The sequence below is a fragment of the Solenopsis invicta genome, chromosome 6 (assembly GCF_016802725.1).
Source record: "Solenopsis invicta isolate M01_SB chromosome 6, UNIL_Sinv_3.0, whole genome shotgun sequence".
NCBI lineage: Eukaryota > Metazoa > Arthropoda > Insecta > Hymenoptera > Formicidae > Solenopsis > Solenopsis invicta.
The window spans coordinates 25,854,639-25,869,896 of record NC_052669.1 but is presented as its reverse complement, the minus strand read 5'-3'; the positions used below and the strand labels follow the sequence as shown (position 1 = coordinate 25,869,896).

General features: G+C 31.9%; 1 protein-coding gene across 2 annotated transcripts in view; it reads left to right on the top strand.

The window, feature by feature from the left end:
* LOC120358036 overlaps positions 1–11,014 on the top strand; it is a 44,915-nt gene extending 33,901 nt beyond the window's left edge. For both annotated transcript variants that reach the window (XM_039450500.1, XM_039450499.1), the window contains one exon: positions 458–11,014. In XM_039450500.1, the coding sequence (XP_039306434.1) occupies positions 458–9,068 (8,611 nt within the window). In that variant the 3' untranslated portion in view covers positions 9,069–11,014. The remainder of the gene's footprint in view (positions 1–457) is intronic.
* Positions 11,015–15,258: the final 4,244 nt, after the last annotated feature.

The window sequence follows — 15,258 nt, the reverse complement described above, 5'->3', positions numbered from 1 at the left end:
CAAAAAACTTCTCATTTTCAAACCATTTATTGTATGTGTTAATTTTACCTGGATATATAAAAGATATAAAAACAAAGTTACAGACCTTAATTAATATTTTGAGGAAGTATAAAAATAAAATAAGAACTTTAAGACTTGTGTTTCTTTTACAGAAATTTTACATTATCTGTTTATAATTATGTTTCCTGTTTTCTATTTGACTCTAGAAAAAGATACTGAACGTGATATTGATAATAGAGAATAATTTAACGTCATCGTACAGATTTTAAAAAATTTATTTGTTTGGTTTTTATGGAAAACCATTTATATATACATGTTTTCTACTTGTTTCAACTATCTTATTTGTCTAATTTATTAATAATTGCGCAGTTATAAATATTTTTCGAGGTAAATGTCACATTATGTGATTACATTTATAATGTTTATAATTATTATACATAGAATATTTCTGTTTTAGAGAAAAATCACTGCAGTCACTGCATAACAATAATAAAAATTTTATGACGTCCTACAAGGAATCGCAATACGAGCACCGAGACGATGCCCAAAAAAGGCGGATAGAAGATTCTCAAGATCTTCATCAACAGTCTAACATACAAATTTTAAACGCTGCTGCTGAAACTGCATCGATCAATATATTAGATGCTAGTAAAACTTGTCGAAATGAAGAGCAAGGATGTAATTTGTTAGAAAAAGAATTATCAAAGCCAAGGGAAAAAATTATCAATCTTATACAGGATTTCACTCAAAAAGCAACAAAAAAGAATTCTCATATCGATGTTACGTCAACAAAGCATATGGATGTGTCTGAAAAATTAGATATTAAAGCAGCATGCAGCTTGTCTTCGTCGAAAGACGAATTGCTAAAGAAACAGAATTTTACACACAAGTTTGCAAATAAAAATTCTCGTTCTGAAAGTAAGATTAATTTTTCAAAAGATAGATCTATTTCTGTTCCTGCAAAAAAAATGAATATATTTGTTAATGAGGAATGTTCTTCGGAAAACGAATCATCAGACACAACCGTACCGCTTCGATTGACGAAACATCGTTCTGATCCTAAAAGGAGCATTAATTCCTCGGAAGATGCCAATGTTTTTGCTAGACAACATAAGAAAAACATTTCTTCATTAAAAACCAAACTAGATACATTACAAGAATGTTCCAATGAATCTAGAATTGTTAATATTTCTTCTGAATGCAATATTAGCTCAAGCAACATAATTTCAGAAGCAACAGCTAATGATTTCACAAACGAGAATGAAAATGTTCAATTAGATTTAGAATTAGTTAAACATATCGATACATCGTTACAATATAAAGGCATAAAAAAAAATATCAGACAAACAAAAATAAATTTAAAATCTAAAAATCTGTCAACAGTTAACCTACATATTGGAACAAATTCCAAGGTAGTAATTAAAAGAAAAGTAAGTTCCAGAAATTCAGACCAAAATGCATTGCCGATAAAAATACGAAAGAAGAATGAAATTAACACGTCACCAGATAAAGTAGTACCACATAGTAATATCGAAATATTCAAATATAAATTAGATCATACAAACCAAAGAATTCGGGGGAATATTATAAGATATAAAAAACGTGAAAATTACAAATCGCATAAGCGAAAAAAAGATAAATATAAAACAAAACGAGAAAAACTTCAGAAATATTTTGAAAGATCCTTCGATTCCAACACAAGTGAAACTGAAGAAAACAACGAAATTCTGTTAAATTATAGGAAAGGAAGGAAACAAGAATCTGACGATCTATTGCATGATGACAAAAAGTTAACACATGATACTAACTTGCAGAAAAATATAGAAAGCATAAACTTCAATAACTCGTACGATTTCACAACAAATTTCGAAAAATGTGCTACGCACGATGCTACAACGGACACGGAAATAGAAGATGAAGCATCGATAGATAAACGTGTTACGTTAGCTAATAATAAGCAGGAAAATGTGGAGAGCGATAATTCTGATAATTCATGCGATTCCACAGCATGTACCGAAAAATATTATGCTATATATAATGCTGCAGATGAAGTGGGAGAAGCATCGACACGCGAAAACGAAACATCTGTTAATAATTCGCAGGAAAATACAGAAGACATAAGCTCCGATAATTCATGCGATTCCTCTGCAAGTACCGAAGAAGATTGTGCTATAAAAGATGCTGCAACCAAAATCGAGGCGAAAGATGGAGCATTGGTATGCACATATGATACATCATCTACTAATTCGCAGAAAAATATAGATATTGTAATATTTTTGGATAAAGTAAAATCAGACGATTCATGCGATTCTACTGTAACGGAAAAGTACTTTATGCACGATGCTACAATAGACGAAAAGATAGAAGGTAGACCGGGTAAGCATGGCACATGTGCTAATAATTCACAGATAAATATAGAAGATGCACAATCGGTTAAAGAAAACTGCAATAATTCATGCGATTTCACTGCAAGCTCCGAAGAATGTTACACTACATTCGATGAATATGCAACAGATGAGATAGAAGATCGTAGAGCATCGATACGTAAACGTGACACTTTTGCTAATAATTTCCAGAAAAATATTACAGAAAGCACAATACTGGCCAAAACAAAATCTGATAATTCATGCAATTGCACTATTAACACCGAAAAAAATTATGCTACACCTGACACTACGACAGAAAAGAAAATAGTTGAACCATCGATAGCTGAAGCATCAATATGCATACGTGACATGTCTGCAAATAATTCGCAGAAAAGTATAGAGAACGCAGAATCAATTAAAAAAAACTCCGATAGTTCATGCGATTCCACTACAAACATCGAAATACATTCTATGCATGATACTGCAACAGATGAAAAAGTAGAAAATCGAGCATCGAAATATATAAGTAGCACGTCAGCTAATGATTCGGAAGAAAATAAAAGAAACGCAATCCCGGTAAAAAAACAGTGCGTAGAGAATTTTTTATCAATTGTGGCTACAGAAAACAATAGCAAAAGTGATACACGCGCAGAACAAGGCAAAGATAATGACCTATCAACTATTGAAATGGGTTTAGATGAAAATACGAGTGACATGGAGAATCGAAACATAGAGAAGCAAGCGGATATGACTTGTATGCCTATTCTACAAAATCAGCAGGAAAATCAAGAAATATGCAATAGCGACAGTGTTGATTTAACGCAAGATACACGAAGACGTGCAATATCAAATTTGGAATTACCGATCGCGTTTGCAAATGATTCAGCACTGTGCAATGTTAACGAAAAAGACAGCCGTGGCATGTCGCAAAATATTAAAAATTTATTAAAAAGTAACGATATTTTAAAAGATGGAAAGACAAGCCTTGATCAGTTTTCAGTGACGACATCAGAAAAAAATTCTTTGGAAAGAAGACATGATGAATCTTCTTTCGTACAAACGACAAATTCATCTACATCTCTAAGTCAATCAAATTGCAATGATAATCACTCGTCAGATGATGACAACAGTAACAATATTGAAGTGGAAATAAAAATAAAGCCCAAATTGAAGTCTCAAATATCGCAGAAATTCTCACTAAAAGCATCTTCGTCTGCAGTAAATTCATATATCGAAAACTTATACACGCTTAAGAATAATCCAAATTTCCTTAATGAAATTTTTGAAATTAACCATAAATCATCTGAAAGATCCAAACAGACGATTACAAGTAAAAGGCCAGAAAACAATATGTCATTAAGTGATAATCAAAATATTACTGCTGAAACTGAGGAAATTGTATATGATTCTGTTTTTACTGTTAAAGATAATGCAAAATGTTCTCAACAACAAAATTTTCAAGACTCTCCAATTTTAAAAGAAGATGAAAATGCGATGGATTCTAATCAACGAGAAAGGAATAAATGCATGCAACCAGTCAAAACAACAACACAAATAACAACTGAGAACAATTCTGTATCAAGTGAACTTGCATGCGGTACGTCTAATTTAGAAAAACAAATACATGACGCTTCCACGGGCGACAAACGGAAAATTAACGAAGAACAACATTCTCAAGATAATGCAATTACAAAAAAAATTAAAAGTGAGCGAGTGCATAATCAGCAAAAAGAGGATAAAAACGCATCGTTTATCGAGCGGAAAAAGATACAAATAGCAGACAATCCTGAAGGAATTAAAACTGCATACAACATGCCTGATTTAGGACAACAGCTACCACAGACTTTTTTGGATGTGACGCATAGCAAAGTTCGATCTATTACGGAAATTAATTGTCAATGTGCCATGAAATTGTCGAGCCTCAATGCATTAGATACAAGAAAATGTGTATGCTTAAAAATCTGTCAGTCAGCACATTCTAAATCCGTATCTCCTCAATCAACATCTCATCGATCAGAATCTCTTCAATTAACATCTCAATCAACGCCTACTCAATCAACACCTCATCCATCAGTATCTTCTCAAGTAACACCTACTCAATCAGCTCTGTCAATATCTTCTCAATTACCATCTAGTCAATCAGCACTTCCTTTGTTAATACTTTCTCAATTAGCGCCTACTCAATCAGTACCTTGTGCGTCAGTACCTGTTCAATTAGCACCTACTCAATCAACACTTCGTCCGTCAGTACCTTTTCAAGTAGCACCCCCTCTGTTAATACTTTCTCAATTAGCACCTACTCAATCAGCACCTCGTCCATCATTATCTTTTCAAGTAGCGCCTATTCAATCAGCACCTCGTCCGTCAGTATCTTTTCAATTAGCGCCTACTCAATCAGTATCTTGTCCATTAGTATTTTCTCAATTATCATCTGCTCAATCAGCACCTACTCCCTCAACACTTCGTTCGTCAATATCTCCGCATTTAACATCTCAGCCAACATCAGTACCTCCTCAATTAATATCTCAATCGACTTCTGATCCATCAGTATCTTTACAATCAACGCATCCTCAATTAACATCTCGATTAATATCCAAATTGCCATCATATGATACTGCTATTAAACAAATATACTTTTCATCTAGAACAAACGCACCAGTTACACCAGTTGCACCAGTTGAGATTAATACTCCAAATGTTAACAACGAGCGCACAAATTATAATTATACATTTCAAATTATAATGAAAAGTCTCAACGATCACATTAAATATTGTCGCAATTTTATTCGACATACACGTATAAGACATGTTACTATAGAACTAACAGAAAAAATGTATGTACATGTGAAACAAATAGATTTAATTTTAGCAAAATTGAAAATATTGCTCTGTACGAAAGATACTCAGGACATTTTAACTTACATTAATCAATGTACGTCATTAAATCCATCACTATCATTGGATGAATTAAACATGTATTCTAATATCGTGGAAACTCGTACCACACTAATTTCACAACAGAACGCAAATGCATCACAATATCCAAATGTTAGCGAATCAGTTTCGAGTGCGTCAATGTCAAACGCTATCACGCAATCATCTTTTAGAAACGCTCCATTTCCAGACACAGAAAATGGCAAATCTAAGCAATCTTCAATAATACCACATCCGGTGCCAACGATCTCGAACATCAATCAGCAACAATTGTTTGGCAATTCGGCTAATTATTCACAGATGCCACACTCGAGACAACTTGTGCCAAATATATGTCGGATGGCAGATATATCGGATGTTGGCATTTCAGAAGCTTCCGTGAATACAAGTAACGTTTCATCACGGAATATTAATATGCACTCATGTGGGCCAGTACATCGAGGGAATGTAAACGTGCCTCCTATAACCAATATGAGACAATCACATGTTGCAAAAAGTACCGTTAGCAGTACTGCAATCGCGTCTGCTGCTAATGCGCAGCAACAAAAACAAATAAATTCGAGGACAACAATTTGTCCGCCACTTATTGCAAATCAAAATGTTGGGATGTGCAAAACTGTACACAATGTTACGTTATCTGGATCTTTCACAGTAAATCTTGATGCTCCAGAAATCAATACTACAATGAGAAATGTTAAACATCAAAGCGCAAATCAAGTGAATCAAATAAACTGCATTTCGCAAGTCTCTCAAGCACCTTTGGGAAGAACGAAATTACTACCACAATACAATTGTCCAAATCCAAACGAAGCTCATTTTTCCTTACTTCTACAATCTACTACAATACACAAGATGCAAAATCATTCAATTCAGAATATTTTACCAGATCAAAACATACAGATACCACAGCAGAAATTGCCGGTAAATCAAGCGAATGCAAATGTGCCTTCTGCAAACAATAGGGGACAATCAAATGTCGCGTTAAAGAATGTAATTAGCAGTACCAAAACTGCAATAAATCAGCACTTACAACCAAACGATTCATGTGCAATTGATTTATCGATTAGGAATACATCGCAAAATGTACAACAAAGCGTGAATAAAGAAATCCCTCAATCGCAAAATAAAGATTATGTGCAAAAGACACCGTCTATAAATCTACATAAAGAAAATTTAAGCGCACACGACATATTGCAAAATACATCTAGCACTGCTCCAAAAACTTCCACTTCGCAGAGTTCAGATGTATTTCCAAATACGATAATGTTTTCACAACATTACAGTGATACAAGTAATAAAATGTCTACTTTACCAAAAAATACACAAGCAAATGATGTTGTCTATAATTTTAATCTGATGAATTTGACGGATAATCAGATAAGTACATTATATAATCAAATACGATCGTATTTGCGCATGTCAGAAGAAATGACAAATTCTCTTAACAAACGGCAATATGAACGCATTCACCATGAAAAAACAACACTATTTTATTTTTCTCAGCATTTACGTAATTACATAAAGAGCAAGATAATAAAATCACAGACTGTTGAAAAAAATGCCGATGAAGATTCACAAGACAATACGTCAGGAAGCAGGATAATCTTACAAAAGAACACGATACAAACATCCGTAGACGAGTTAACGAAGACTCAGTCTAATCAAGTCAATGAAAATAATCCAGTCTATAATAAGAATTTAAAGGAACAATCTTCAAAACAAGATACTGACTTGTATATTTTGGAGACTTCAAAATCTACAGCGGTAAAGAGTAATTTAGCACAAAATAAAGAGTCACTTTTTACGCCTGATTTTGCAACCAGAAAATCACTTTCAAAATACATGAGCTCACAAGAGCAAAATAATAATTTACTAAGGAAGCTCTTGCAGAAAAAGTCACCGATCAAAGAACGGCCTAAGATTACAGAAAACTCACACGAAACTTCTAATGTTGCAACGTCAAATAGTAGTACAGAAAACGAAGCACCATCACAATTCTCATGTAATACGAAAGATCAAAATAACGAAATATATAATGACGGTAATGAAATGATTAATAAAGATTTGAATGATAAACTGCGTAATGATGAAAATATTGCAGTATTAAATTCCACAGAGATACAGTCTGAGCCATTAAACATATCGCCTAGTCTAAAACAAAGTTCATTAAACAACATGTCGGACTTGGTATCTTCGATAGAGAAATGCAAATCTACGGAAATAACGCAACGTGAGACGCATGCCGAAACAATATCAAAGTCTTACTTAGCACAGCAAGAAGATCCTACAAACGAATGGAGTGACGATTCTGATACAATATCCTCAAGCTCTTTTAAATTGTATATCGATGAAAGTTCACAAAATTTGGACGAATGCGAGATACCGTTTTCTCAAGAAGATAATTTAAGTATATCACAAGATTCAGCATCATTAATTAATACGACAAAATGCAAATCTACGAAATTAATTCAAGGAGATTCTGAGGAGATACACGAGAAGCAAGTTGAATCAATAGAATTTTGCTTAAATGCACAACAAGAAGATTCTACGAACAGTTCTATCGATGAATCGTCCGGAAGCTTCAGGGAATTGTATATCGACGAAAATTCGAAGGAATCACAAAACGACAAACAGTGCGACGAGATATCGTCTTCTGAAAAAGATAACTTAAGTACATCACAAGATTCAGCATCATATGATACGATGTACGAATCTACGAAAATACCGCAAGTTACGGAAAAGCACGCCGAAACAATATCAGAATTTTGCTTAGATGCACAGCAAGAAGATTTTTCGAACGAACAAAGTAATAATTCTATCGATGAAGTGTTCGAAAGTTCCGGAAAACTGTATACCGACGAGAGTGCGAAAAATACAAAAGTAGCATCGACTTTTTCGAAAAACATCCCTGAGACAAATTCAGCTGATATACGTCAAGAATTTGTGACCGAAACGCAAGATACTGAAAATACAGAGGAAGAAAATAGTCAGCAATCGCTATTAAAAATAGAAGAAATGTGCCTACAGGAAATGCCATTAATAAAAGGTGAATCGAGTACGAGAGAACATGCGACGGAATTGACCTATCTTTCTGAAGATAACAATGATATAATAGAGTTTCTTGAAGATACAAAAGAAGAAAAGATAATAATAGATCACGATGATATTAACATGATTGTTAAAAAGGAAGAAATAATAGACACACACGGTGATATTAACTTAATCATTGAATATCTGGAAGAGGAAAAGATGATAAAAGATATTCACAATGATAACACAATCAATGAACAACTCCAACAGATATATCAAACTTCTTCGTGTAACTTCGTTCAAGAAAACGATCCTGTTGATGTAAATGAAAAAAAAGAGATTTCCGCTGAAAACAATGTTCTTAATGTCAATACTGCTGAATGTACTTCCGTAGAAAATGATAACGATTCCAAAGTCACTGATATCATACCAAGTATTGTAAGCATTAGAAGCATATCGCCATCGTTGTTTGAGAAACTAGATACGAATATATTTTCTGAAAATAATTTGGAGATATTAAATAAAAATGATGAAAAATCGATGGATATAAACGACGATCTGGAAATTTCAGATGTGGACAACGTACCCTGTTTACGCTGTAAACGTAAGAGTACGGTATATTGTCGAGCTTGCTTGGAAGCGCCTTATTGCTCAAAACGTTGCTCATCTTTGCATTGGAATGCGGTACATTACAAACAATGCAAAGGCGATAATTTTACCTGTATCGATCTAGTTTAAAACACATATTACCTAGCAAACCATGAATACAACAGCAATATAAATGTAAAAATACTATATTTACGTACTATTTTTCTACAACAGTTTTATCTGTATTTGCTGGGTAGCATCATTTTAAGATGCTATCAAGAATATTTTCTTAACACTTTAAGCTTCTCAGATCAAAATATTTCTCAATTAAACAGTATTACATTGTTACTAAAAATTAAAACATAAAAACTGGTTGGCATGTTATTTTCATAATGGAATTTTTCTGTACGTAGGACGATTTGTACTAATGCTTTACGTTTTTTTATTCCGTTAATAAAATAGAGAAACAGCAAAAAAAGTAACAAAAATATTGATTTTTAAACTTCTTAAAGCCTTACATTTTTCACAACTACAATGAATATTTTTAATACACAATTATAATTGTGCAATCTATGAACGTCACTTTCAATCAGTTCAACGAATTTTATATACATACACAAAAAAGAGAATTTTATTAGAATTTATCTTTAAAATTACGGTAAGTAATCGTGTGAGATAACATAGTATTTTAAAGGTTTTTCCTATAATTTTAATAAAAATTGTACCAAAATTTAACTAAATTTTTTAAATATTTTATTGTGATAGATATCAATATATTTAAAAAAATTACATAAAATTTTTCAAAATATCATATTGTCCCTCGACTATTGTAATTTTAAGAATAAATTTTAAACTCTTAGTTTATATATTCTAGTTGTTTCGTAACTGACGGTAAATAGTCGGAAATAGAGTGATTTTACGTGACAAAAATAAATCGAAAACATAGAATAAAATGTTTTTGTATGATACATTTCCGAGATCAAATTAAAAAATTGACATATTTTGACATAAAATATAAAATATTTCGTAAATCTACTACAATAATATTTTGATAATTATTTTAATCAATAAGTTAATACTTTGATGTATGTAATAATGAGATAAATGATGTAATCAGTGATATAAAAAATCATTGATGTAATAAAAATGTGTAATTGCATAATTTTTTTATATATAGTATAATTTTTTTTTAAACAACTGTGTATTTTCGTTCAATTTATTCATCTTATTATTCTATGTTTAAAAAGTATTAAGGTAAAATTAAAAAAATTAAATAGTTTACAAAATTTTATATTTTATAATTTATGTTAAAATATGCCAATTTTCAAATTCGATTATTTTGGAAATGACGTACCATATAAAAAAATTTTATTTGTTTTTGACTTATGTTTTCATGTAGAATCATTCTCTTTCTAGTTGCATCAGTTTCGAAACATCCTATACATGTACTTATTTCTCGCACGCGCGCGTGTGTGTGTGTGTGTACGTGTGTACATGTATGTACGTATTTATTTTAGTAAAAAATAATGACATAAAAAAAATAATGACATAAAAAATTAAATATTTTTCAATTTTCTAATTTCTTTTACAGTTAGTTATAAGAGACATTTTTTCCTTGAATTTTGTTTAAGTTACCTAGTACAGATATAAGTAATAATAATATGTTTATATGTAATATAAAGTGTTAATTTAATTATATTAGTGACTTAAATATATAGCTTAAGGAAAATAAAAAAGTTAAAATAATTTGATCAAATTTAAATCATTTCTTTTATCAATATGATGTCAAATTAATGCATTTTGACTTTTCTGTTTTCCTTGAAAAGTTGGATTGTATCAGACTGTATAGTTACATATACTGCTTATTCTATAAAAATTAGTTAACATATTACGTATTGAAGTTTTTGATATTCTTATACTAGATTTAAAATAACACTATTTGCGATTAAAAAGAAAAAATTCGTTATAATACCTTATGAAGTGATAATGTTATATTTGTTGTTATGTAATTAATTCGTCATATGTAAAAATTATCATAAAATGTGAGAGAATGTTTATCTTTTAATAAATTAAGAAAACCACTAATAAATTAGAAAAACCACTGTTATTTTTTCTTGTAAATAATTATTTGTTCTGCGGTATTATATCTTTCGAAGAAAGAAACTTTTTAGAAAAGGTTAAAGTTGAATCTAAATAATTTATGTTAATTAAAGCCGTAGCTTTCGTAATAGCTGACAATCAAGTAAACGTTCGAATTAATTCCAACATTTCCAGTACTTTCATGCGGTTACACATTCGCGTAATCAAATAATCAATTTATTTAACAGAGTTAACAAACTTGCTTTTAAATCTTACTTTTGTATTAACAAGTTGGTTTTGCTTAATTGACGTCAGCAGTAGCGAGCCTTGTGTGACTACTCTTTTTGAATTCTTCTTTTTATTTTTACAGTAGTTAATCAACTGTTTTCTTCTTTTGTACTAATTATTAAAATAATTATTTATTATATGTGCAGTATTATCTCACTGATGCCGACTGGTGTTAATGTATTCTTGTACTTATTGTTCGTTCATTGGATTTTTTTAAATTTTTACATAAATAGTTCTCCTACGGAATCTTGCCAAATTTCTTTCACAACGTCTTGGATTGCTTTAATTGTAAATCGTACCTTCATGAGTTTCGCATCGACTACAAGAATTGAAAAAGAATTTAGCAATATATTTTGCTTTTTTTCACCGACATAATTAACCAGTTAAGAAGTTTGTTTATCTTTATGAAAGTGCTACGAATTGTATAAAAGTTTAATATTACATTCTTGCAACATAACACATTCACAGTTAAAATTTTGGGAAATTTGTCTACATAATTTGAGAGAAATTCAAAGCTAAAAATCATGTTTTTTACGTGATTTTTGTGAGTAAAAGTGCGAAATTCATGGAGCGAGAAATCGCTGGTGATTTTCCCCCTCTATTCCAATTTCTTCTTAAAAAAAATAAATAAATAAAAAATCTAGCGATTTGAGAGAAGTTGGTAAAAAATGACGCTATCGTCAAGTATCTGTCGCTTTCTCCCGATAACAGCAATTATATTTATGATGTAATGTCAAAGTTCAATGCGATCAACTGTTCAGAAATGGCGATGTTGCTATATCTCATCCCATAATTTTATATTCTAAATTACAAGTGATATACACATTACACAATCATACAAACCGTTATTGTTTCGGTCTATATATCGTAATAAGAATCTTTTGCAAGTGCTACTTGAGATCATTCTCGTGCTACTTGATCGTGTACTCGCGTTATTCGCCAAAGTAGATACGATTAATTACGTATTTACGGCTAGGAGATAACGGTGAGGCCCATTAGCATTAATAGTGGAAATATATCTTCGAACGGGTGTGAGTTCGTTGTCTCAGCGAGAAAAACGAGCGACAACATTTCTGCCAACTCTTTCTAATTGATCTTGAACGTGGTATAGTATTCAGGACACGAAGTTTTATAAACTCGGTAAAAGCGGAGAGACACAAATTCTTTGCTTCCTAGATACAAAGATATTTTTTCCTCTCGTTATCTCGTTATGTACCGCGCAAAGACATCAAAATATTATAAAGAAGAGGGTTGTAAAATATATATTTTTTTTTTTACAATAGCTCAGGAAATATTAACCAACGTCCAGTCTCGAACATCGTGATGCAACTAATCGATCCAACGTACTAATAATATATAATATTTGGAAATACGAATCTTTAGAAACTGTAATTGTCTTCTCCATCCCACGAATGAAACGAAACAAAAGGCAATTGCACGTAAAATATAGGTATATATCGATGGAATTAATTGTGAGAAATTTCCTCGCGATTCGCAGTGCCGTCGGATGTCAGTCATCTCAACGCGCGCGCGTTCGAGAGTTCTTTTCTGGCATTGAACTGCTATTCGCTATTAGAGGTCGATGGGAAGAGAGTTGTGCCGTAAGGTTAGAAGTTCTTGGCTATTCTCCTTGCCGCAACGCCCGCAACGAACGCGTTCGGATCGACTTTTTCTCTGCGATAAAGGCAAATAAACATCTATTCGAACAGCGAGTTTCTCTCTTTTTCTTACTCGTCTTTGTCTTTTCCTTCTTCCTTCTTTTCCGGACGCGCGAGAGTCACACACCAGATTGCACCGCCGTGGAAAAATTCGTCGAAGAAACCCGAGACAAATTATTTATTTTTTCCAATATCGAACCGAGAGAGGTACGCGAGTCTCGATTTACGCGGTTTTAATATTGAATAGGCCCGTCGTCGCATCGCTCAGCTCGTGGGTATCTCTTATTAAGAGAAACTTCGAAACGAGATGCATAAAACGGGGTTTATTCCTTGATCAACGATATTTTATATGATTGATATTTTCAAGACTCGTTGCTATTTTAATAGAAGTATTTCTCCTTTTGTGTATTACAAAGATATTATTCAGATATGGATTTATGCTCTGACATATTATCAATGACTATCAAATAAATTACCTGTGAAAATTGATAAAGAAATTTTTATGATGATTCGAACGTGATTGCACGATTTGTTAAATACGAATAGCGGTCCAATACAATGTTTGTCATTTTATCTATATAAAATTATCTAATTATTTAGATAAAGAAATGGCTTTACTGTTATATATAATCACGTCGTTATCTCTTAGGATTCAGTAAGTTACGATTTTAAATTAAACTAAGTTAAAGTTACGCTGTATCTCAACTACAATGATTTTAAGGATAAATTTAAGAGAAAATTCTCTGTTTATAGAAAGTGTTAAGAAATAAATAGAACAAATTTATTCTCTTTTACAATGCGCCTCTATCGACAGAAAGCAAAAAATTTTACAATACAAATAATCCTAATAAGACCGGAAATTGTAATAACAAATCGATAATGAATACGGCATTGCTGATGAAAAGCAATTCTTAGTGCTCAATAATTTTTTAAGTAAATTTTAGAAACATTTATAAGATTCCTTCCAAACTGCGCACCACATATTTGCCGGATTTAAAACGCAACTCTAAAGAAGAATCTTAATGTAATATCACGAAATTAAGTTGCTAATCAATTTAATTATTTATTTGATGTTTGTACAGAAGATAATAAGTGGCGTATATTACATAAGATAGTGGCAAACTGCGTACGTATTGCGTATTACATGAATGATATGTAGTTTGTATCGGTGCTCTAATGAACTTTAACCTATACTGTAATGCTAACTGTTATGCTCGAAACCGAAGGATTCGTAATCCTCAGTCACGTTTCTTCACTTTTATCAAATTGAAAATTAGCGATAATAATTGCGAATCGCTGCGTATCTCTAACATTTTATCTACCTGCGTTAAAAGCAATAACGTGTATAATTATCAATATATACGTATTGCGATAAAAATAATTTTAGACGATTATATCGATATCTTTGATAACTTTTGTAAACAACTATTGTACATATAGGATATCTATAAAAGAAGATTATTACGTTTCGGCAATGTGAGTGTGAACAAACGCAAAACTTACGTACAACGCACATATATATGTTTAATACATTTAGTATTTAAAATATCACAAAATAGTGATATTCTAATCTAAACTCAAGAGCCACCAAAAGTGGCTTTCCTGACAGTCCAAAGATTATTACCGTCCGGGAGGTAATGACACAAATTTTCGACTAATATCGACAAAGCTGATTTTCATTTATACAGTTGTTTTCTTGTTACAAATGAATAAAAATGATCGTCAGTCCACGATACCGCGGGACGGGGAGCTTCCACAGTGTCTCAACAATGTAAAAAAAGTGTTAATATTAATGGAAAGTTAATATCGACAAAGCTGAAAATTCTTGTACTTACTATTAACAACATAAAATGTCGAAAGAATACCGTCAGTCGCGGCAACTGCGGAACGTCGTGCGTCAGTCACTCATATTAATATGTGAAAAAAATAAAGTAATTATGCAGTATAGAGGACTCAGTTCCAATCATGTTGACCTTAACAAATGTTATAGAGGCAAGGATACTAAACAACTTTTCCTTATAAATTAATTGGCGCTTTCGTACGGTTTTCGAGATATACTTAGAGAAAAAAAAACAGTTTTTCTTAATTATTTCTAAAAATATTCATTTTACAAAAAGAAAGGTCAAATAAACAATGAAGCTCGTGATAAGCTCTACAATAAAGATTATAAACATATTTTACCTAACTTCAATACTTTAGTCGTTATAATAAAAAACTATTTTAAGAGACACTGTGGGAGCCCCCCGTCCCGCGGAATCGTGGGCTGACGGTCATTTTATTCATTTGTAACACGAAAACAACTGTACAAATGAAAA